The 24,359-nt window shown below is 37.2% G+C and overlaps 2 protein-coding genes across 5 annotated transcripts in view; one reads left to right on the forward strand and one right to left on the reverse strand.

Moving 5' to 3' along the window:
* The window catches only part of CEP350 (centrosomal protein 350), a 163,246-nt gene that overhangs the window by 114,953 nt on the left and 23,934 nt on the right, over window positions 1–24,359 (forward strand). For all 4 annotated transcript variants that reach the window (XM_023194268.3, XM_023194269.3, XM_023194270.3 and 1 more), the window contains 5 exons: window positions 7,363–7,562; window positions 10,827–11,038; window positions 14,555–14,699; window positions 18,587–18,747; window positions 22,157–22,296. In XM_023194268.3, coding sequence (XP_023050036.2) covers window positions 7,363–7,562; window positions 10,827–11,038; window positions 14,555–14,699; window positions 18,587–18,747; window positions 22,157–22,296 — 858 coding nt within the window. The remainder of the gene's footprint in view (window positions 1–7,362; window positions 7,563–10,826; window positions 11,039–14,554; window positions 14,700–18,586; window positions 18,748–22,156; window positions 22,297–24,359) is intronic.
* On the reverse strand, window positions 12,266–13,597 carry LOC111527791 (malate dehydrogenase, mitochondrial). The gene has a single exon (XM_023194271.3). It carries the CDS (start codon window positions 13,475–13,477, stop codon window positions 12,461–12,463), a length of 1,017 nt encoding a protein of 338 aa, XP_023050039.1. The 5' UTR covers window positions 13,478–13,597; the 3' UTR covers window positions 12,266–12,460.

Here is a 24,359-nt window from a genome sequence, read left to right on the forward strand (position 1 = left end):
GATCTCCTGACCTCGTGATCCGCCCGTCTCGGCCTCCCAAAGTGCTGGGATTACAGGCTTGAGCCACCGCGCCCGGCCTTATCAGTATATTAAAAGGAAAAAATAATATTCAAAATGTGAAAGACATTAATAATAATGAAAACATGTTTGCAAAAGACATACAGTTGATCTAAGCCATGAACTGAATAGCTCTCAGTGTTTTTGGTTATATTGGTAAGTGAAATCTGAGTTTTATTACTGCAAGGGATATTATTTACAATTTAAGTGGATTGCCTATAAACATGAAACAGATATTCATGAAAAAACACCCCGATTGACTCTTCCTGTTTATGGAACAAGCGAAACACTGAAAGAATGGTGTTTTTTCCTCATCTTTAAGTGTTTCATTACTTAAAATAGGACACTGCATTTTTTCTTTCATTCGTTAACAGTAGCTTCTTCTTCCATATTATTTATTAATTATACACTTACTGTCTCAGCAATTGTTTATTGATTAATGTGTGAGTATGCTAAGTTCTGAGGGGTACCAAGATAAATCAGACTTAAACCCTGTTCTCAAGCTTAGAGTGTAGACGGAAAAAAGAATGAGGGGCAGGTTCATATAGAGAAGTATATCTAGATCAATTGCTAAGGAAGTTCAGAAAAGAGAAATTCTTACTGACAGTGTGATATATGTCAAGGACATTTTCATGGATGAGTGTACTTTTTTTAAGAGTCTCACTATGTTGCCCACGATAGGGTTGAATTCAAACTCCTGGGTATGAGTGATCCTCCCCACTCAGCCTCCTGAGGGAGTTAAATATATTGTTGAATTAGTAAGTACTTTCAAACATCAAAAGAAGGGGCAGAAAGTATATAGCTATTTTTTGGTTTGGTCATTCATTGCAGACCAAGGTAGCATAGAAAGATGAAACCTTTAGTCACAAAACATTTTAAATACTCTTTGTACACTTCCCAGTTGGCTTACAAAACTGTTAAAGGAGAAAAATTAATGTATTTGGTTTTAAATGATTGATCAAAAAGTTAAGCAGATAAATGTTTTATGACATTTCTCTGTCCAAAAGTATTTATTGTCTGATCAATGTCGAAATCTTCACCATTAATATGAATTTTTAAAATGAAGGATGTTCAAGAGAAGGCTTTTGATATTCCATTAAAGGAGATATTTTAATTAGATTGTTTTAAATAATAATGTTAAATAGCATTGCCTTAAATTGAATAGAATTTTCTTAGATAACATTCTAGTCTACATATAGTAGCTGAATAAATCCTGATAGTCTGATACTTTGTTTTTATTCTCTGCGAGAATTCCTAGGTCAGGAATAATGTGCTGTATTATTTTGTTTACTTAGGTGTATGTAAATTATTAGATAATTTTAAGTAATAGAATAGATTTTGCTCTAGAAAATCATACCTAAGCTACATTTTCTTTTTGGTCAGAACTGTCTGTATCCTCATTTGTCCTCCTGTTTTTTTATTATTAAAGATGCTAAAATACTCAAAAGAATCCGTTTTAAAATGTAAAGCACTATGCTCCATTTTTAATTATAACAGTAATAGAATTAAAAACCCAGAAGGAATAAAATGATTTAAGGTATTAAGTTTTTTTGTGAGTTTTGTTTTGGGAAGAGTAAAAAGTAATGTTTTAGTTTAGCTAGGTAGTCTCAGTAGTTTGGAGATACATGGCATTGCCTAAGGATTCATTAATAAAGCAGCAGTGATTTTCTTCAAGATCAGTACAAATACAGCAGTGATTCTTAACTTTTTGGGGATCTTGAGTTCACTTGTAAATCAGATGAATGTTTTGGAACCTTGCCTCAGAAAAATGCATATACACACATATATACAATCTTACATGCAATTCCAGGGTGTCCATGGACTCCTTGGTATTCCAGTGGAGTAACTAATAATAATGGAAGCACAGTAACATCCTAAACAAATACAGAACTGTAAATGTTTCTTTTGTGAAGGTATTAAGATTTTGTTTGTTTTTGATATCTTTTATAATGAAAGGATTTTTAGACATAGGAGTTCTATTTAAAATTTAGATTATAATTTTATTCAAATTATAGAATGATTTTATAATCTATTAGAATCAGGCCACAATTATATCAGCTCAGTGGGCAACAAAAGTTCTCACCTACATCACATGGTCTAGCAGTCACATGGTCTGACAGTCTTTTGAGGTACAAAATAAGTGGAAATAGTCCAATGGAGAGTCATAAAATGTTAAAATTAGAAGGGCTCTTAGAGAAACCATAAAATATAGTCCCTTTGTTTTACATGAAGAAATTGAGGCCCACAGAGTTTATATAACTTTCCCCAGGTCACACACACAGCAGAATGGCAGAGCTGAAACTAGAACCTTGTTTTCCAGAGTTCAGCTAGCTAAAGTCAAAGTTAAGTTAGCATATCTGCTTTCAACCTCATAGATTTTTTAAAACCTAAATTGGTGACTTAAAGTTATCTTCATTAGAAACTGATCCTTCTAAATAGTATTTTGTTGAAATTAGCAAAGCGCTAGATGGCTAATTACTGGAGTTGAATAGCTGTACAGAGCAAGTTCAGAATGTGAAAGTGTGACTTTAAAAGTGAATTAAGAGGCCGGGCGCGGTGGCTGAAGCCTGTAATCCCAGCACTTTGGGAGGCCGAGACGGGCGGATCACGAGGTCAGGAGATCAAGACCATCCTGGCTAACACGGTGAAACCCCGTCTCTACTAAAAAAATACAAAAAACTAGCCGGGCGAGGTGGCGGGCGCCTGTAGTCCCAGCTACTTGGGAGGCTGAGGCGGGAAAATGGCGTAAACCCGGGAGGCGGAGCTTGCAGTGAGCTGAGATCCAGCCACTGCACTCCAGCCTGGGCCACAGAGCGAGACTCCGTCTCAAAAAAAAAAAAAAAAAAAAGTGAATTAAGGCCAAGCACGGTGGCTCACGCCTGTAATCCCAGCACTTTGGGAGGCCAAAGCGGGCAGATCACGAGGTTAGGAAATCGAGACCATCCTGGCCAACATGGTGAAACCCTGTCTCTGCCAAAAATATAAAAATTAGCTGGGCATGGTGGCACGTGCCTGTAATCCCAGCTACTCCAGAGGCTGAGGCAGGAGAATTGCTTGAACCAGGGAGTCGGAGGTTGCAGTGAGCCAAGATCGCACCATTGCACTCCAGCATGGCGACAGAGCAAGACTCTATCTCCAAAAAAAAAAAAAAAAGTGAATTAAGCCAGGCACTGCCGGGCGCGGTGGCTCAAGTCTGTAATCCCAGCACTTTGGGAGGCCGAGACGGGCGGATCACGAGGTCTGGAGATCGAGACCATCCTGGCTAACACAGTGAAACCCCGTCTCTACTAAAAAATACAAAAAACTAGCCGGGCGAGGTGGCGGGCACCTGTAGGCCCAGCTACTCGGGAGGCTGAGGCAGGAGAATGGCGTGAACCTGGGAGGCGGAGTTTGCAGTGAGCCGAGATCCGGCCACTGCACTCCAGCCTGGGCGACAGAGCAAGACTCCGCCTCAAAAAAAAAAAAAAAAAAAAAAAAGCCAGGCACAGTGGCTCATGCCTGTAATCCCACTACTTTGGGAGGTCGAGGTGGGTGGATCACCTGAGGTCAGGAGTTGAAGACCAGCCTGGTCCACATGGTAAAACCCCGTCTCTACTAAAAATGCAAAAAATTAGCCGGGCGTGGTGGTGCATGCCTGTAATCCCAGCTACTCAAGAGGCTGAGGCAGGAGAATCTCTTGAACTCGGGAGACGGAGATTGCAGTGAGCTGAGATTGCACCATTGCACACCAGTCTGGGCAACACGAGTGAAACTCCATCTCAAAAAAAGAAACAAAAATTTAAAAAGTGAATTAAGCTGGGCACAGCGGCGCAGGCCTGTAATCCCAGCACTTTGGGAGGCTAAGGCAGGTGGATCACCTGAGGTCAGGAGTTCAAGACCAGCCTGGCCAACATGGTGAAACCCAGTCTCTACTAAAAAAAAAAATACAAAAATTAGCCGGGCATGGTGGCAGGTGCCTTTAATCCCAGCTACTTCAGAGACTGGGGCAGGAGAATCGCTGAACCCGGGAGGTGGAGGTTGCAGTGAACCGAGATGGTGCCACTGCACTCCATCCTGGGCAACACAGCAAGACTCCGTCTCAAAAAAAAGAAAAGAGCTAATTAAGTACTCATTAATTCCTTAAGTTCAAACATTTAAAAAACTTAATGATTTCCATACTAGACTAAATCTGTTGTATATCTTATTCTTGTCCAGTGTTCCGTTACCATCAGAGGACTTGTTGGGGCAATGCCTTGACATCAATCAAAAGCATTTTGTATTAGTCGGCATTTATGTCTCCATCATTCACAGTTTTTATTTCTTTCCTGTATAGCATCTTGAAGGATTATTTATTCTATTGTGAAGTAATGCTCTTTTATCTCAACTTTATTCAACGTTTAAAGGGCACTCCTTATAGAATGTATTTATATTTAATAAGGAACATGTTTATGGAAAGAAGTTCTAACTTTAAGTTAAACTTTTCTTACACTTTTTAAAACTATTTTATTTTCATTTTCTATTAGTTAGTTATTTCGTTCCTCATTCCTAAACTAGAGCTTTTGAATATGCTTAATCTTTAATAGAGGAAAATTATTGTTCTCTGTGTTGGGCTAGAGAAAAAGTTTAAATTGCATATTTTTAAAGTTTATTTCACATGTTCCAATATTATTTTACTTTTTGTACTAGGTCATGCATGCATTTAGCAGTTATACATTTAAGAGGGTGGGTGATATTTGAATGTTATGAATAGATTTTTGAGCCTTTTGCCAAGTGCCTTTGTTTTGCATAATATTTTGATAATTGGCATCAAAATAAGTTTATTGTACGTTCATAAAGAATGGCAAGGAAGATTGTAATGTCTTAACTTGAAATTTAGCAAAAATGTTTTTCTTGAACTTCAATGCAGAAAATCAAGGCAATCCAGGTATGAATGTGTGTGTTTTTGCGTGTGTGTGTGTGTGTGTGTGTGTGTAAGTGAAGGGGAAATGAAATGCTGAGTTATATGTGACGAAACAGACATTGAAATAGTCTGTTATCAAAAAATACACATAGGCAAGATTATACATAATTTTTAAAATCCAAATGAATCGCTGGATTTATACCTAGATTTTCTCACTTCTATAACATACTATATTACTCCTTGCCCTTCCAAGGCAATAAATGTTACCTTGATCTACAAGTTATTGTTGTGTGCATGTGAACAGGAGCATGCTCTGTCAAAGAGAATTAACCTTTCCAAGGGTACTACTAGACTTTTTAATCCATTCACACACGCACAGATCTATTTACTATTACAAAAGAAGAAAATGTGGGGTTTTTTTCCTGCTTTTGTAACTATAAAATGGAATGTTCTTCTTACCTTTAACCTTATGCTTGAGCTATCCATATCAGTTTTTTTTTCTACTGACAGTATTTATTGGGACTAGCTCACTTTATTAATTATGCATCCTGATATCTTATAGAATGGGTATTGTATTTCAATATTATTAATTAAGTGGGCCTTTGTTAGATATAAAGCAAGATACCTCCAGTAGGTCCTCTTAGCAGTAAGTTTTATATTATAGAGGTGAACAAGGTATTTTTATATAAATCAGTTTACTAAATTGTATTATTTTCAAGCTAGATTGTGATGGTAAGGTTAAATAAGGCAAATGTAGTATTTTAAAATACATGACGAGGTACAGATTAAAAATCACTTGCTGAGGATTACGTATGTGTATAGAGTTGTTGATATACTAGGTTCATGGCCATAATTGTTGTACTGTCTGTTAAAGCTTAATTGAAAACTAATTTAGTCCCACAATGTACTTCTTATTACTTTACTCACAAATAAGTAAATTTAACTGAAAATATAGATGGTGGTTAAGCAACATTTGAGAAGAAAGGCATGTTTATTCAGGAATCATTGGTAAGATCTATAAAAATACACTTTTAAAAATGTCACACAGAGTGTAATGCCTGCTTTAACTGAGTCGCTTATAATGTTCTTCAGGAAGCATATTAAAATTTCTTCACTCAGCTCTTACGCTTTCCTTTTCTCATTCTTTCTGCCTCTTGATCTCTTGGTTTTAAAATCTTCCTCCTTATTTTGTAGACACTGCTCTCCTGTTCACTACTTCTTCTCTGTCTTTACGTCTCATCACTGGGCCTCTCTCAGTGTCTGTTTTCCCAACCTTCATCCCAAATTCCAGCTGTATATCTACAACCAGTTGGTCAGGTAACTTTGCACCTTTTTCAGTGCACTCTTTGATAGAGCATGCTCTGTTCTTTTTGTTTGTTTTGTTTGCTTTTTTTCTCTCTCTCTCTCTTGTTTTTTTTAACAGCCTGGAGGCCTCTTGTCAAATGTCCCATAAATTTTACCTTTTGTTTCCACATTAATTTGACATGATGATTGCTCAAGAAGTAGAGTGACAGTTCTTGTGCTTTTTAGTGTTTGTGCGATACATGTATGCATTTTTGTCGGTTAGCTACCACTATAGATATAACACTAGTAATGTGAGCAGCCCACATTTTATTTAGTCGTGGCATCTACATTCGAAGATGGTTTATTAGTAGCCTCTAAGCTAAGTAATTTTTCCTAACTCAGTAATTTCTCCTAACCCTTTGGGCCTAAGGTATCATTGGCTATTTAAGTTCAGAAATCAGATTAAATTGAGAATTTGATGCATCCCTTTACTTAAGTAAATAAATAGTTAGGTTTATATGCATAAAACATGGACTGTGGTACTCGATGTTCTCTCCATGAAAAAAAGATTTACCACTTGACATTGCATCTCTTAGGTAATGGAAGAAACAAAACTCATTAGACCTGAAACAAAACCAGGCAGAACTTTAAAATAAAAGTAAAAAAGGGACATGAACATGTTTTTTGTTTGCTTGCTTGTTTTGGGGCTTTTGGGTTTGTTTTTTATTATTTTTGGTATTTGTTGTTTCGGGTTTTGTGTGTTTTCTGGTTTTAGCCTTCAGAATAAATTCCTTACCTCTTCTGTTATGGAAAAGAATAACCTACAAAAAATGAATATATAAATATAAACATTATCAATTATGGTTGTCTAGGTATTCTGAAGGTTTTTTTTTCTGAATATACTGCTATTTTTCCTTTGCTAACTTTACAAACCATTGCAAGTAAAACATAAATTCCCTCATTTTCTGAATAAGTTAACTCACGAAAGCTTATATTATCTCAAGCTTTTTTCAGAGAGAAGAGTAGTATGAATGTTCTGCTTTTGCACAGCTTGTTGATAAGGTGGTGAGTGATAGAGCTCTCAAAGTGATCTCTGCCTATAGATTTGTTCTCTCAAACTGTTCTCCATGGTGTGACCATAGGTTTCTGACAAAGCGGGAGCAAAAATTAATGCAACGGCGACAACATGCAGAGGAGCTCCTAGAGTGGAAGCGACGTTTAGATGCAGAAGAAGCAGAAATTCGTCAAATGGAAAAACAAGCTTTGGCTGCCTGGGACAAAGAATTAATAAAACCCAAAACTCCTAAGAAAGAACTGGAGGACCAGAGAACAGAACGGAAAGGTAATAAATACTAATTCTGTTCACACTACAAACTAAAGCCTAACATAATTGAAAGATATATTTCATTACTTTTAAAAATGCGAGGCTGGGTGCAGTGGCTCATGCCTGTAATCCGAACACTTTGGAAGGCCAAGGCCAGAGGATCGCTTGAGGCCAGGAGTTCAAGACCACCCTGGATGACACAGCAGACCCCGATTCTACAAAAAATTAAAAAGTTAGCTGGGTATGGGGGTACATACCTATAGTCCTAGCTACTGAGGCGAGAGGCTTGCTTGAGCCCAAGAGGTCAAGGTTATAGAGAGCTATGATCACCCCACTGTGCTCCAGCCTGTGTGTCAGAGTGAGACTCTGTCTCTAAAAATAAAATAAAATTGTAATTAAAATGCAGATGATTGAGGTGATGCAAATGATGAGAAAGATGATATAACCACAAATGCTGGAGAAATTAGAAAGACAAAAAAAAATTGTGGCCAGGCATGGTGGCTCACGACTGTAATCCTCGCACTTTGGGAGGCTGAGGCAGGTGGATTGCCTGAGCTCAGGAGTTCGAGACCAGCCTGAGCAACACAGTGAAACCCCATCTCTACTAAAATACAAAAGAAATTAGCTGGATGTGGTGGCACGCACCTGTAATCCCAGCTACTCAGGAGACTGAGGCAGGAGAATTACTTGAACCCAGGAGGTGGAGGTCGCAGTGAGCCGAGATCGCACCACTGCACTACAGCCTGGCAACAGCGAGACTCTGTCTCTCAAGAAAAAAACAAAAAATTGTAATAACTTTATTCCAATACAAACTTGAAAACTTAGAAGAAATGGCTAAATTCTTCTAAAAAATACAACTTACCAAAGCTTACTCAGTAAGATAAGAGAACCCTCCTGATTCTTTCACCAGTAAAGGAATTGTACCCCAGTAACTAGGCATCTTTTTACATAGATCTCATCCATCTTTACCAGTATACTAGATTAAAAGTGGGGGGGAAACACGGTATTATAATCCTTTACTTTTCCGTAGAATAAAAAAAGAGACATTTCTCAACTCATTTTATGAGGCTAGTATATAAGTTTGATATTATGTCCATAGAAGGACAGTATCAGAAAAGGAAAGGCCAATCTTACCTATCTATCCTGAAGTATGTATTAGTACACCAAGTTCAACTGTATATGCAAATCCTAATACTTAATGACAGAGTGGGATTAGCACACATTAAACAGTTGATAATGTGGTGAATTACCTTACCCAGATTAAAGGAGAAGAATTGATCATCGCAATGGATTCAGAAAGGCATTTGATAAAATTTAAAAAGCATTTGTGGGCCAGACTCAGTGACATACGCCTGTAATCCCAACACTTTGGGAGGCTGAGGTTGGTGGATCACTTGAACCCAGGAGTTCGAGACCAGCCTGACCAACATGGTAAAACCCTGTCTCTACCAAAAATAAAAAAATTAGTTGAGCATGGTGGCACGCACCTGTGGTCCCAGCTACTCAGGAGGCTGAGACATGAAAATCACCTGAGCCCAGGAGGCAGAGGTTACAGTGAGCTAAGATCATACCACTGCACTCCAACCTGGGTGATAGAGTGAGACTCTGTCTCAAAAAAAAAAAAAATGACTACATAAAAATAAAAAGCATTTGTGATAAAATAAATAAACCTCAGATCAAAGTAGCCGTAGAAAGGAACTTTCTTTACCCGATAAAGGGTGTTAACAAAAACAAAAAACCAAACCTATAATAGATACCATACTTAATGATAAAATACAGAAAGTTCCTTTGGATTTGGAGATAAGACAAAGATGCTTATTTTTAGCTCTGTTCAGCATTGTGTAGAGGTCCTACACAGTACATTTAAGGCTAGAAAAAGAATTAAAAGCTATAAGGAGTGAGAAGAAGCAAAATTCTTGTTACTTACAGTTAATAAAGCTACACACATAGATAATCCAGAATTTACATGTTAATTATTACAATTAATAAGTGAGCTTAACAAGGTTTCTGGTTATAAAATTCATATACAAAATTCAATTGCATGTCTATAGATCAAAAATTGATTAGAAAAATATTTTTTAAAAAAGATACAAATAGAAACAATATATAATAGAAACAAAAAATATGAAGTACCTAGGAATAAATTTAACAAAAAGTGTACAAGATCTTTATATAGAAAAATTTAGAATTTTATTAGGAGACGTTAAAGAAAACTAAAACAGCCTGGGCACAGTGGCTTATGCCTGTAATCCCAACACTTTGGGAGGCTGAGGCATGCACATTGCTTAAGCTCAAGAGTTCATGACAAGCCTGGGCAACATGACCAAACACTGCCTCTACAGAAATATTAGCCGGGCATGGTGGCACAGGCCTGTAGTTCCAGCTACTTAGGAGGCAGAGGCAGGAGGATTGCTTGTTCCTGGGAGGTCGAGGCTGCAGTGAGCCCTGTTCATGCTACTGCACTCCAGCCTGGGTGACAAAGCAAGACCCTGTCTCAAAAAGTAAAAAAAAAAAAAAAAGCCAAAATAAATGGAACATTATTCCATATTCATAGATTCAGTGTCATAAGATACTAATTCTCCTTAAACTGATCTGTAGATTCAAGACTATTTACATCAGAAACACAGCAAAGTTTCTTCATAGGAAACCTTTGACAAGCTCATTAAAAAATTTATATGAGGCCGGGCATGGTGGCTCACACCTGTAATCCCAGCACTTTGGGAGGCCGAGGTGGATGGATCACCTGAGGTCAGAGTTGGAGACAAGCCTGGCCACTATGGTGAAACCCCGTCTCTCCTAAAAAGACAAAAATTAGCTGGGTGTGGTGGCATGTGCCTGTAATCCCAGCTACTTGGGAGGCTGAGGCAGGAGAATCACTTGAACCCAGGAAGCAGAGGTTACAGTGAGCCAAGATCATGCCACTGCACTCCATCCTGGGCAACAAGAACAGAATGCCATCTAAAAAAAAAAAAAAAAATTGCATGAAAGAACAAAGACCAAAAAGCAAAGACGAACCACAAAATGCGGAAACTTACTTTACCATATATCAAGACTTCTAAGTTGTAGTGGTTAAAATAATACATTTGCACAGAGAGAGACAAATAGACTGTGAAACAGATAACCCAGAAATAGATCTGTGCATCTGTGAAAGGTATGACTCTCCTGTTTGTGGGAGGCAAAAATGCAACGAGTAATAATATGCTAAAAACAATGTTTATCAGTATAATTTTCCCATTGACCAAGATTGTATATTTTTTTCTTGTTTTCACCCTCTCTTTCTAGAAATAGCAAGTGAAGAGGAATCTCCAGTACCTCTGTACTCTCATCTAAACAGTGAAAGCTCCATTCCAGAAGAATTAGGCAGCCCTGCTGTTGAGTATGTACCATCTGAGTCTATTGGACAGGAACAGCCAGGAACTCCAGATCACAGTATACTTACTGAAGAAATGGTTTGTTCACAGGAACTAGAATCTTCTACCTCTCCTAGTAAACATGTAAGTTAATGTATATTTATATCTTAAAGATTCTCTGGAAAAAAGCTGTCTAAAAGGTATATTAGCAGTTATATTATTATTGTTAATGACAGTGTTAACTGTCACCATATTTGTGACATATAGGACATAGCATTTGAATAGAATAGAAATGTAAATGAAAAGAAATAAAGCTTTTCATTTACAAATATATGAATTTTGGCGTTAGTGGAGGTTATAAAATCATTTGCTATCAAGTCTGTTAATATTGAGTGAATAGGAACTTCTAAAGTCTTTATGAAAAACAATTTGTGGGAACAACACAAGTTCTTTCTGAAGTTTGTTTTTTCACATAACAAAAACAGTAAGATCTTAAACCACACCAGAGTACTTTTACTGTAACTGAATTAATAAATTCTGTATAACTCGTAGAATAAAAGTAATGGTTTAACCTCTTAAAGGCAGGCCTGAAACAGTTATTGATTTTAAATTAAGATAATGGCCATTATTAGACTAAGATTTTCTATATTGTCCTTAATTGTGTACTTTATAGAAAAAAAAAACTAGCTGGTAAAAACTCCAGATAGAAACTTAACTATTTTTTTTAAATATAGCAAATAATTAGCATAACAATATTAAATATTTAGTATACTGTGGTATACTAAAGTATACACAGACATTGTTAAAGCCTCTTTATGTTTAAAAAAAAGATCTGCCCAAATTCAGAATGGAATATTCTTTGTTAGAGTCTTCCATTTTTATTGTGATGGAAAGAATTAATTTTATTTCCCCATTGAAAAGTCAATCAGGTTCATGTATGTTACAGCACCTAGAAGATCTAGAAGAAACACATTTTTTTTCTGAGATGGAGTTTCGCTCTTTTTGCCCAGGCTGGAGTGCAGTGGCACAATCTCTGCTCACTGCAACCTCCGCCTCGTGGGTTTAAGCAATTCTCCTGCTTCAGCCTTCTGAGTAGCTGGGATTACAGTCATGCACCACTATGCCCAGCTAATTTTGTATTTTTAGTAGAGACAGGGTTTCTCCATGTTGGTCAGGCTGGTCTCAAACTCCCGACCTCAGGTGATCCTCCCACCTCGGCCTCCCAAAGTGCTGGGATTACAGGCGTGAGCCACTGTGCCCGGCCAGAAGAACATTTTTTATTCATTGAAGAGCCTATTCAATATTATGTTAAAAAATATTTCAGTGTCCTTGTGCACATACTTGAAATCAGCATTTTTAGGTTATTAAAGGCTTTTTTTTTTTTTTTTAAATCAAGGACGGCTTTTATTGATGTGTCCATCGAGTCACCCACAATTTGGAAGGCATGATGATGTTAATACAGTAATCATCACCAAAGCAAATTAAAATACAAAGGTTATCTGCAACAGCTTTGCAGTGACATGATGCCTTTATAAATTAAGGAAACTGGCCGCCCGTCACGGGGGCTCACTTCAGGGTCTTCACGAAATCTTCCCCCTTCTTGATGGAGGCCTTCAGCTCAGGAATGGCTTCCGAGATCATCTTCTCCTCAAAAGAGGAGACTTGGCCAATGCCCAGGTTCTTCTCGATGCCCTTTTTCCCAAGCAGCAGTGGCGTGGAGAAGTAGGTACATTCCGTTTCCTGTGACTTAACGAAGGAACATTCCACAACACCTTCCTTTCCATTCATTGCATCCACAAGGGAGAAGACGAAGCGGGCGCCGGCATACGCCATGGAGAGGGTGGCAGAGCCTGCTCCGGCTTTAGCCTTGACCACCTCCGTGCCGGCCTCCTGGATCCGCCCAGTGAGCGCCGTCAGCTGGTCCTGGTGAAAGTCCACCTTGGGGGTGCACTGAGAGATCAGGGGGATGATGGTCTTCCCGGCATGGCCACCAATGACAGGGACGTTGACTCGAGCTGGATCCAAACCCTTCAGCTCTGCAACAAAGGTGTTGGCTTTGACGATGTCCAGGGTCGTCACGCCGAAGATCTTGCTGGGGTTGTACACTCCGTGCTTCTTGAAAACTTCTGCTGTGATGGGGATGGTGGAGTTAACCGGTTTGGCAATGATGCAGATCATGGCTTCTGGGCAGTGCTGGGCACAGGCAGCGGCCAGAGTGGCCACAATCGTGGCATTGGTGTTAAACAGGTCGTCCCGGGTCATGCCTGGTTTTCTGGGGACTCCGGCCGGAATAACTACCACATCACAACCTTTTAGGCAGTCAGGCAGCTGTTCAGGTCCGAGGTAGCCTTTCACAACGGCTTTGGTCTTCATGTGGCTCAGATCTGCGGCCACTCCGGGTGTGTGCGCCATATCGTAGAGGGTCAGGCGGCTCACCAAGGGGCTGTTCTTCAGGAGAAGTGAAAGCGGCTGCCCGATGCCTCCAGAGGCCCCTAGCACGGCTACTTTAGCATTGTTCTGGGCCGAGGTGCTGAAGCTGCGGCGGAGAGCAGCGCTGGCAGGCCGGGCGAGGGCGGAAAGCATGGCTGGAGCGGGAGGGGCGCCGACGGGCTGACACAGGAGCTGCTGACAGGCAAGTGACTCCAACGACTTCCACACTCCGCAGCACTCCCGGCTCTGCTCCGTGGGACCTCGCGAGAGTGACCGGACTTATTAAAGGCTTATAATAATTATGTTAGTGGTCTCTTATTTATTGTATGATAATATTAGACATATAGATAATTTACTTGTAGCATTATCTATTATTCTGTAAATTTCTGCCTTCCAGGAATTTACAACCAAACTGTATTTATACAATCTTAAAAGTTTATTAGCTCTTATAAATCAATTACATTCTACCTAGCATCATTATTGATGAGGCTCGGAGTAGCCACAAACTGATTGACTATTAAAAATTAGAGCTTTTTTCACAAGAAAATATATCAAGGAAATCAAAACTAGTATATCTTAAAGTAGTTTTTATAATAAAAGCTAATATTTATTAAGTGTTTATTTACAAAGTATTTACCAAGTGCCTTACGTGGATTATCTCATTTAACCCTTGAAAGAATCCTATAGATACTGTTCTAATCCCCAAACTAGGAAATTTGCCCAAAGTCACAGGGATAGAAAGTGATAGTAGTTAGGAATCAAATCAGGCATCTCACTTCCACCTGATGTCAGGGTAGAAATTTTGTCTTTTGTTCTCTTGTGGGCAAACTTCTTATGCTCTGTTTTCTTCTTCCCTTCCTCTCTCCTTTCTGTAAAAGTACATACTGAGTATTTTCAAAATTAAAAGAATTGGGGGAGGGGTAAATATCACTGACAAAATAATCACTTCTAATTGATTGTAAAACTTTTTAAAAGCATGCCCTTTTATAATTTTTTTCTATGTCTTCAAAAAAAAAAAATTGAGGTCTTATCCTTTATATAATTTGTAAACTTTTTTTAAAAATCAGCTCTCCCAGGTTGAATAATTTGTAAACTTTTTTCACTTAGATCCTAACAGTTCTCTTAAATTCTTTGTAAATATTATCTTTATATGGCTAGTATCTCAAATTTTAAATAGAATTTTACAATTATATCACAAAATAGTTTCCGTTTGGTTTTCTGTTTGAACAGTCACTTCCCAAAAGCTGCACATCTGTGTCAAAGCAGGAGTCTAGCAAAGGAAGTCATAGGACTGGAGGACAATGTCACCTGCCTATCAAGTCCCATCAGCACTGTTATAGTTGGTCAGATGAGTCATTATCTATGACACAGTCAGGTAAGACTAATCATGAGGAGTTTTTATTTGTGTTATATTTGAACAGCCTCTACTCTAAAAGGCTTCAAGGAGTTTGTTGACTTTAGGAAACATATGTAGACAGACAGTGGTGGGTTTATGTAGGATTGTGAAGAAGACTAATACCATATTGAGTATTGCCATATTGAATATATTGAGTTAGGCATATTCAGTGTATTGCTTTTTTGTTGTTGTTTTTTAAGATGGAGTGTCACTCCATCACTCAGGCTGGAGTGCAGTGGTGCGATCTTGGCTCACTGCAACCTCCACCTCCCAGGGTCAAGCGATTCTCCTGCCTCAGCCTCCCGAGAAGCTGGGATTACAGGCGCCCATTACCACGCCCGGCTAATTTTTGTATTGTTTTTTTAGTAGAGACGAGGTTTCACCATGTTGGCCAGGCTGATCTCGAACTTCTGACCTCAGGTGATCTGCCCATCTCAGCTTCCCAAAGTGCTGGGATTACAGGTGTGAGCCACTGTACCTGGCCCAGTGTATTGCTTTTTGAATTCAGTTTTAGTTTTGAGAGTAAACATTTAGTAAAGGAAACATGAAAAATGTTATTCTTTGTTTTTTGTCGTTGTTGTTGTTTTCGTAATTGATTATGTGTTGTACCCTTTTGTTTTCCATCTGTCAGACAATTATAAATCATGGAATTTTCCTACACCCATATTTACAGCTCTTCTTTCTTCTTTGAGTAACTATATAATATTTCAAAGAGTAGATGTACCATAATTTATTTAACTGTTTCCCTAGTGATGGCCATTTAGATTTTCTCAAATATTTCACAATTGCAAATAATGCTATAATAAACATCTTTATGTAAATATTTACACATATATATGTAGTCATGCATCACTTAACATCCAGGATATGCTCTGAGAAATGTGTCATTAAGCAATTTCATCATTATGTGAACTTCATAGAATGAACTTAGGCAAACCTAGATTGTGTAGCCTTACTGCACTCTCAGGCCATATGGTATAGCCTCTTGCTCCTAGAGTGTAATACCTGTACAGTATATTACTATACTGAATACTATATGCAGTTGTAACATAATGTTAAGTATTTGTATATCTAAACATAGAAAAGGTGTAGTAAAAATATTATAATCTTGAGACCACTATCATATATTTACAATATATGATATGTAGTCTGTCATTGACCAAAACATCATATGTGGTGCATGACTCGTGTGTGTGTGTGATACCATATGTCATTTATATGTGTGTTTATCATATATATGATAAAAATTCTTTTTGTATATTTCAGTGTGGAATTGATTCTTAGGAATAGAATAATTGAGTCAGGCCAGTTGAAGAATGTTGTCTCATATTTCTCTGTGGAAATTTATTAATGTTTTTATATATTTGCTTTTATGTACGTTGGTGAAAAATTGCTTCCAAGAGAATAACTTGTCAGTAGACATAAACTTGAATACTTGGAAACATGCGTTCTTATCCTGTATCTCTTACTTACTGGTGACTTTCTTCAAGTTTCTTTGCCAATACTGGCTTATCTTTTTCGTTTGTTAGCAATGGAATAATGTTTCAACCATCCTTGCATGAGTTATGCACCGAGGATTAATAATAACGTTTGTAAGATACTGTTTTGTTGGTGATGCTTATTTAAGTAAGAATAAATGGTTTTAGAAAAGTAGCTCTGAGGTTTCTAAACTACAGATTCACTACCTATTCAAGATGACATTATTTATATTCAGTATTTGTAGAAGTGGCAGATATTAATGTAGTAGAGTTTTGGCTGGGCGCGGTGGCTCAAGCCTGTAATCCCAGCACTTTGGGAGGTCGAGACGGGCGGATCACGAGGTCAGGAGATCGAGACCATCCTGGCTAACACGGTGAAACCCCGTCTCTACTAAAAATACAAAAACTAGCTGGGCGAGGTGGCGGGCGCCTGTAGTCCCAGCTACTCGGGAGGCTGAGGCAGGAGAATGGCATAAACCCGGGAGGCGGAGCTTGCAGTGAGCTGAGATCCGGCCACTGCACTCCAGTCCGGGCGACAGAGCAAGACTCCGCCTCAAAAAAAATAAAATAAAATGTAGTAGAGTTTTAATACCTTTACTTAAATGATGGAGAGTTTTATCAACCAAGCTAATATAATCAGTGTGTGTCAAATAATCAGAAACTCATTTTTTAAAAACAAGTTATTCTAGCAGGTTATTTTGTTTTGAGACAGTCTCTAGCCCTGTCGCCCAAGCTGGAATGCAGTGGCATGATCTCAGCTCACTTCAGCCTCTGCCTCCTGGGCTTAAATGATCCTCCTGCCCCAGCCTCCTGAGTAGCTGAGACTACAAGCGCATGTTGCCACACCTGGCTAATTTTTGTATTTTTGGTAGAGATGGGATTTTGCCATGCTGCCTAGGGTAGTCTCGAACTCCTGACCTCATTAGTCTGCCCACTTTGGCCTCCCAAAGTGCTGGGATTACAGGCATGAGCCAGTGCGCCTGGCCTGTGTGTGGTTTCTTTAGTACTTAAAAACATAAACATTTTCCAAGGTCTTTCATCTAAAAACCCCAGGTTTTTCATCGCCTGCTATTAAATCTTCAACCATTGATGGTAAATATAATTTTTTATTAGAAAATCACTGCTGGCATATACAATTTTTTTTAATATTAATTTAAAATAGTTATTTTGGGGGCAAAATTGAAACTAAGCCTGTAAGGGTGTAGTGGTCTGCAAAATCTTATCAAAATAATAATTTTGGAAGTACATAAGTAAATAATTGAGCCTTGCCTATGCTAAGGGCTCAGTATGATGCCACCACTAATATAAAACAAGCCTAACTTTACTAGTATGCCTTAACTCAGTGTCATAGAAGTGACAGGAACTCACATTTTATTATTTCTTATTCAGATATTTAGACCGACCACACTACTAAAAAGACTTTTGTAATCTTTTTGCATTTAAATAACTTCTATAACTAGCTCTTATGCAGTTTAACCTGAAGTAACTGATAGAATCCTGGTCTTTGACATAATGTTAAGTCTGAGTCTTAAGATTTGTGTATGATATTATTTCTATTGTTTAAGACTATTAAATGTCTCAATATTAGTGTATGAAAATGACACCATTGTGTGATTGAGGGAGGTGTGAGGAACAGTAATTTCTATGCTATGTAATTTCCATGTGTAGTGAAATAAGCAGTGTCTTTAAATGATACCTGTTTGTTTTCATAGCATGTGTATGACACATTATAATGAAATATCCTTTTCATGATGTTGCTATGAGTAGACGTCTTGTATATGTGAACTGTTGGAAAGATTTAGCTAGCTTCCTTTCATTTATTTTAAATATTTTGAGAGCTTTCAAAGAAAGATTACAGCAGAGTCTATTTCTTTATAATTTCTCTCTTTTTAATGTGATATTAAGCCATCAGCTAATGAATCACAAGCAATTTGAAGTGGTAAAACTCTAGTTTGATTTTAATATGACTTAAAAACTATTAAATTATGTATTAATAACCAAGGCAAAAGACAGTTAAATATGATTATCTTGTCACCAGAAGTAATTTCTTGCAGAATATCCAAATTTCATCAGTCTAAAAATTTCTCAACTTCCAGCTGCATGTCTTACCAAGACAACGTATCGCAAGATTTATTTATAATTTCAAGTAGTACAATTAGAAAGTGAAAATAAATAGGAGGAACCAAGCCAAAAATAAAGTGTGTGTGGCAGGGGGGGAAATTATAGGGATACAGTTTAGTAATACATTTTTTTCAGAAGCTCATATTTTAATTATTAGATTGGCTTTATTTAAATGGAATATTACATTACAGCTTTTTATTAGTAGTTACTGAGTTAACATTATGCTTAAGTCAAAATTATAAATAAAAGATTTTGTATCTCTTTCAGAAACTACATCTGACCAGAGTGACATTGAAGGTAGGATCAGAGCTCTGAAGGATGAGTTGCAGAAACGAAAATCAATTGTGAACCAGTTGAAGAAGGAACAGAAAAAAAGGCAAAAGGAAAGACTGAAAGCCCAAGAAGCCAGTCTGATCAAGCAGTTAGAGGTTAGACATAGGAAGAAAGGGGTTTAATGTCAAGGCTAATGTGTATGTGACCTCTAAAATGTTTTTAATGTTGTTAATAAAGTAATGGATTAGGATTCCTCATTATTAGTGTGGTGCCACATTTTATTCTCTTAAAAAAAATCTGAGGGTGTCTAAGGACATTCTTGTTTAAAACATTAAATTTTATTTATTTTTTATTTTTATTTTTATTTTTTTTGAGACAGAGTCTCACTCTGTCACCCAGGCTGGAGTTCAGTGGAGCGATTTGTGCTCACTGCAAGCTCCGTCCCCTGGGTTCACACCATTCTCCTCCCTCAGCCTCCTGAGTAGCTGGGACTACAGGCGCCTGCCTGCCACCATGCCCGGCTAATTTTTTGTATATTTAGTATACAATACATAGAAACGGGGTTTCACTGTGTTAGCCAGGATGGTCTTGATCTCCTGACCTCGTAATCCACCCACCTTGGCCTCCCAAAGTGCTGGATTACAGGCATGAGCCACCGCGCCCGACCTAAACATTAAATTTTAAATTTAAAATTAAAATAAGTATTAAAATAAATATTAAAATTGGCTATATATAGTGGTATGTTCTGAAGTCCCAGATACTCAGGAGGTTGAGGCAGGAGAATTGCTTGAAGCCAGGAGTTTGAGGCTATAGTGCACCATGATTGCACCTGTGAATAGCTACTGCACTCCAGCCTGGGTAACATAGCAAGACCCCCACCTCTAAAAAATAAATATTAAAATAAAGTATTAGATTTTTTTTTTTTCTAAATAAGAAAGATTAGGCCTTTGAAAGAAAGATTGGTATCTATACCCTTGTAAGCAGAGAACTACCAGGTAAATAATTTTACCGTTTGGAATTGTTGCCGCTTCCCTTCCCCAACTTTCCTCTTTCCTCTTCCTTTCCCCTTCCCTTTCCCCTTTTTTTCTCCTTTTCTTTCCTCCTTCCCCTTCCCCTTTCCCTTTTCCCCTTCCCTTCCCCTTTCCCTTTCCCTTCCCTTATTTCACAGAATGGTGTTTCATGCCACACAACTTATTAAATAGTACAACTCTTTGTACTATTTGAATAGATTCTAAATGATAACTTAACTTGAATTTTCCCCCAAGCTGTAGCAGCCTTCCTGATTCTGTCCCAGGCTGGGATGTCTTCCTTATTCTGTTTTTCCCTGTCCATTCAGTCACTAGTTCTCATGGATTTTTTTAATAAAGTTTCTTGTTTGTTCCTTTCCATTCCTACTGCCTCCAGGCTAGTTGGGGCCCTTATGACCCCTTGCCTCTTCTGTCTGCATAGTCTCTTAGATGTTCTGCCTCACACTGCTTTTCTATTACACACATTCTGCTTTTCTATTACGCACATTCTGCCAGCCCCGTGTTCCTAGAACATGACATTCATTGTAGAATCAGACTGAATCTCCTACTTATTGCAAGAATCCCTTCTCATCTCATCACCAGAGAACATCATTCAACTTTTACCTGAACACTTGCAGTAATAGGAATTTTCAAAATTTTGAGCTAATTGGTTTCCGTGTTAAACTCTAAGTGCTCTAAGTATTAGAAGAACTATTTGTTGTATTTAGCCAAAATTTCTGTCCTTTTAATTTCCACCTTTTGGTCCTTGTTATGTAACAGCAAACACATGCTTCTCCTACCGCTATTAATTTAATCATCAAATATTCAGATGCCTATTTATGTGCCAAGAGCTCAGCTAATTGCACATATTTTTCATTTAATCCTCACAACAAGGTGTAGGTATTATTATCCCTCTTTTACAGGTAAGGAAACTGAGTTTCAGTGAGATTAATGATTTATCCAAGGATACACAGTTCATAAATGGTGAAACTAGGATTTTAATCTAGTTCTAATTTTAAATTCTGTGCCTTTAGCATTGTATTGTCTTACACATAGAAAAGAGGCCTGTTAATAGATCTGGAAAAAATAAACATTTAAACAGGTACACAGTACACAGATGGAATAGGGATTGTAACTTACACAATGGTTAGAGTAGGAAAAGTGATTAAGATACAGTGACCATACTGGGGAGTTCATGCTGGAAGGAAGTGGAAACAAAATTTAAAAATACAGATTATATTCAGGACCTTAGAAGTCAAACTGATGAATTTGGATTTCATCTTATACGTCAACTAATGAGTCATTGAAGTAACTATTGGAGATAAAGTACTATTAGAATGAATAGTATTGCTCAAAAATGTTCCTTAATAACTATGTCAGTCAGAAAAGAGCCCTCTAGAGAAGTGCCATATGATCCATCTCTTCCAGCATTCTACTTAATGGTGTAAACAAAGACAAAAGAAAATTCTGTATTTAACTTTTTAAATTACAATATATGAGATTTTATATATATATATATGTATATATAAAAAATACATACCAGTTAATACAAAAAATCTATTGGATTTTATTTGATCACAGATTTAATAAGTGGACTGTACTCATAAATGTATAGCTTTCAGATCTTAGTAGTCATAGTCCTCATGTATACCTACTGAGCTAGAACACCTAGCTGTGGTGTAGGTTAACCAGGAGTTACTTAAAATGTTGACAATTCAGATGAAGGTAACATGGATGATGAGAGTTGTAAAAGTAGTGATTTCAGCCCAGATTTTAGGGATCCGTAGCAGCTGACAAGCATCCATCCATCCATTAGTTCATTCTATAAATATGTATTGATAGGCTACTTTGGACCAGACATTGTGAATAGGACATTACGTACCAGACATACAGTTTTGAACAAAACACTGATTTCAAATAGTGAGAGCTGTAAAAGTAAGGACTTCAGCCCAGAAAACTAAGGAATGATATATGAGATGGAGGGATTCCCTTATATTTCATACAAATTATAAATTAGTAAAGTTTTGTTTACAGAATGGGTAATAACCAGGAAAGTTTTGTTTTTTTTTTTGTTTTTTGTTTTGTATTTCTGAACTATCATACTCTCAACTATACCTTTCTCTTTTTATAATTTGTATCCCTAAGTACTTAGCCCATAAGAAACTTACTGCCATTGAAACTCAGAACAGAATGGCTAACTTCTTAAAAATATCATGAAAGTAGTAGTACACTTTTTAGCAAATACAGTCAGTTAAAGAAGTTTTTTAATGTGGCAAGGTATGAATTATTGCTTCATAGTATTAAATTTCTGTAGATTCACAATGTTTCTTAATTGATACTGGAATTACAATTATATATCTTGCTTATAGATTATTTTGAGAAGGATGTACAAATAACTGTAGAGTTCTGGAGAATGACACTGAGGGGGCAAGAGGGAGATTTTTATATTGCATCTTCTTTACTGTTTGAGTATTTTACCTTAAAATATACTATTTTATAATTTAAAATAAGTTTTTAAAATTATGCCTAGTGACTCCTCTGATTTTTCTGAACTTAGTCGTATGATGAATTTATTAAGAAAACTGAAGCCGAGCTTAGCCGAGATTTGGAAACATCACCAACAGCCAAGCCTCAGATTAAAACACTCTCCTCAGCTTCTGAAAAACCCAAGATCAAACCCCTCACACCACTACACAGGTAGAAATTTTTGATAACTGTCTGTATTCTGCCTTATTTGGAAAAGGAATAAGGGAATATTTTCAGTAGAAGTTACCTTTTAAGTAACTGAAATTATAGAAGTAAAAATATTATTTTCTATTTTTAGTGACAGTAAATTAAAACTTATGTATTACAATTAAAAATTACATATGTAAGGTATTGATTTTAAAATACATTTTTAATCCTGCAGTCTGATGGGTACAATGAAAATGGTGCTTTCCAACATTGCTAGTAGTAGCATAAGTTGATGTGGACCTTTGAAAAAAACAGTTTGGCTGTGTTTCAAAAGTCAAAAATGTATTTCTGGAAGTAATGTATTTCTGGAAGTCTAAATTGAGAAAATGTGGGGTACTGAAAATCTCTATTTGCATGAATATATTTATCATAACATTCTTTACATAATAAAACATTGGAAACAATTTTTATGTCCAAAAATGGATGAATAACTCAGTAAATGACGGTTCTCTGCAAGTGATGGAATAGTATGCAGTCAGTAAGCAAATACAGAAGATACTAAGTTACAACATTAGAATATATAATATTGTGTATTAGGAAGCCAGGTTATAATATTTAAACTAAATTTTGAACAAAAAGGTTAGACAGATCAGTTCAATTGAGAAATAGGGGTCATTTCAGAAAGAATGTTATTCATGAATGACTAAAAGCAAAAAAAAAAAAAAAAAAAAAAACAGATTGGCATATCATAGAAGCTGAACATAATAGGATATTGCTGGAGTTAGCAGAAGGAACAATAAATAAAAGCCAAACTATGAAAACCTTGTACTCATTTGTTCTTAGCAGTTTGTGTTTTACCTTTTAGAAAATGTGGAGCCTTTGAAGGTTTCTTTAAAAAGTATTTTGAGACATTTTTATTAGAGAGGTATTGCAGGCTCATTACAATCAGTTTAGCATTACCTAAATTTGAATCCTGGCTCCATTTCTAGCTGGTTCTGTAACTGTGGGCAAGTTATTTAACCCCTCTCATACCCTATTAAAAAGGAGTAATAATAATACCTGATTAATACACTTGTTATGAGAGTTAAAAGACTTAACAGGGCATAGGACACAGTAAGCATCGTGCATTAGCTGCTGCTATTATTATTATTGTTGTTACTATTTCTAGGGAAGCAGTAAAAAGAAAAGAGTTTAAATCATGTCATACCTAAGTATCCCAAAATAGCAAATGTCAACAATTAGATATGTTTCCTTCTAGGATTTTTTATGCTCAGATTTTGTGTGTGTTTTTGTTACATGTATATTTTTCCATTATATTATGAAGTGTACATTTTAATTTCTACATGATATATTATTGAATGGCTTTGTAATTTTCTTAATCAAGCTACTGAAGGATTTTAACCAGAGAGTGACACAGTTATATTTGTGTTTACAGAAATCTTTCTGACCACAATATAGAGGAAAGATAGAAAAGAGTAAGCTTAGAAACAGGAAGAAAAATAGTCTGAAGCCAGACCTCAAGTAAGCAGTATTAAGAATAGAAAATAGGACACATATTTTAGGATAGTGAAGAATTAAAAAGTAGACTTGAGCCAGGCACGGTGGCTCACGCCTGTAATCCCAGCACTTTGAGAGACTGAGGCGGGCAGATCACAAGGTCAGGAGTTGGAGACCAGCCTGACCAACATGGTGAAACCCCATCTCTACTAAAAATACAAAAATTAGTCCGGTGTGCTGGCATGCGCCTGTAATTGCAGCTACTCAGGAGGCTGAGGCAGGAGAATTGCTTGAACCCGGGAGATGGAGGTTGCAGTGAGCTGAGATCGCGCTATTGCACTCCAGCCTGGGCAGCAAAGCAAGACCCCATCTCAAAAAACAAAAAAAAAAAAAACGTAGACTTGACTAGTTAAAGTGCTAGATGGGGTAGCAGGGCAAGTCTGAGATGACTCCCAGGTTTCTCTTAGGTAGTTGATTGGGTCAAGTTTTCATTAATGTAAATGAAAAAGGTGGTTTTCTGTGAGAGGCTTATGATTTTGGTTTTAAGTGTTAACTTTAAGTGCCTGTTGTTTAAGTGCAACTATGAGGAA

Source organism: Piliocolobus tephrosceles, chromosome 1, assembly GCF_002776525.5.
Source record: "Piliocolobus tephrosceles isolate RC106 chromosome 1, ASM277652v3, whole genome shotgun sequence".
NCBI classification, from domain to species: domain Eukaryota; kingdom Metazoa; phylum Chordata; class Mammalia; order Primates; family Cercopithecidae; genus Piliocolobus; species Piliocolobus tephrosceles.

What these genes read in the sequence shown, in the direction of transcription:
- LOC111527791 (XM_023194271.3), bottom strand. Translation starts at nt 13,477, where the DNA reads ATGCTTTCCGCCCTCGCCCGGCCTGCCAGCGCTGCTCTCCGCCGCAGC.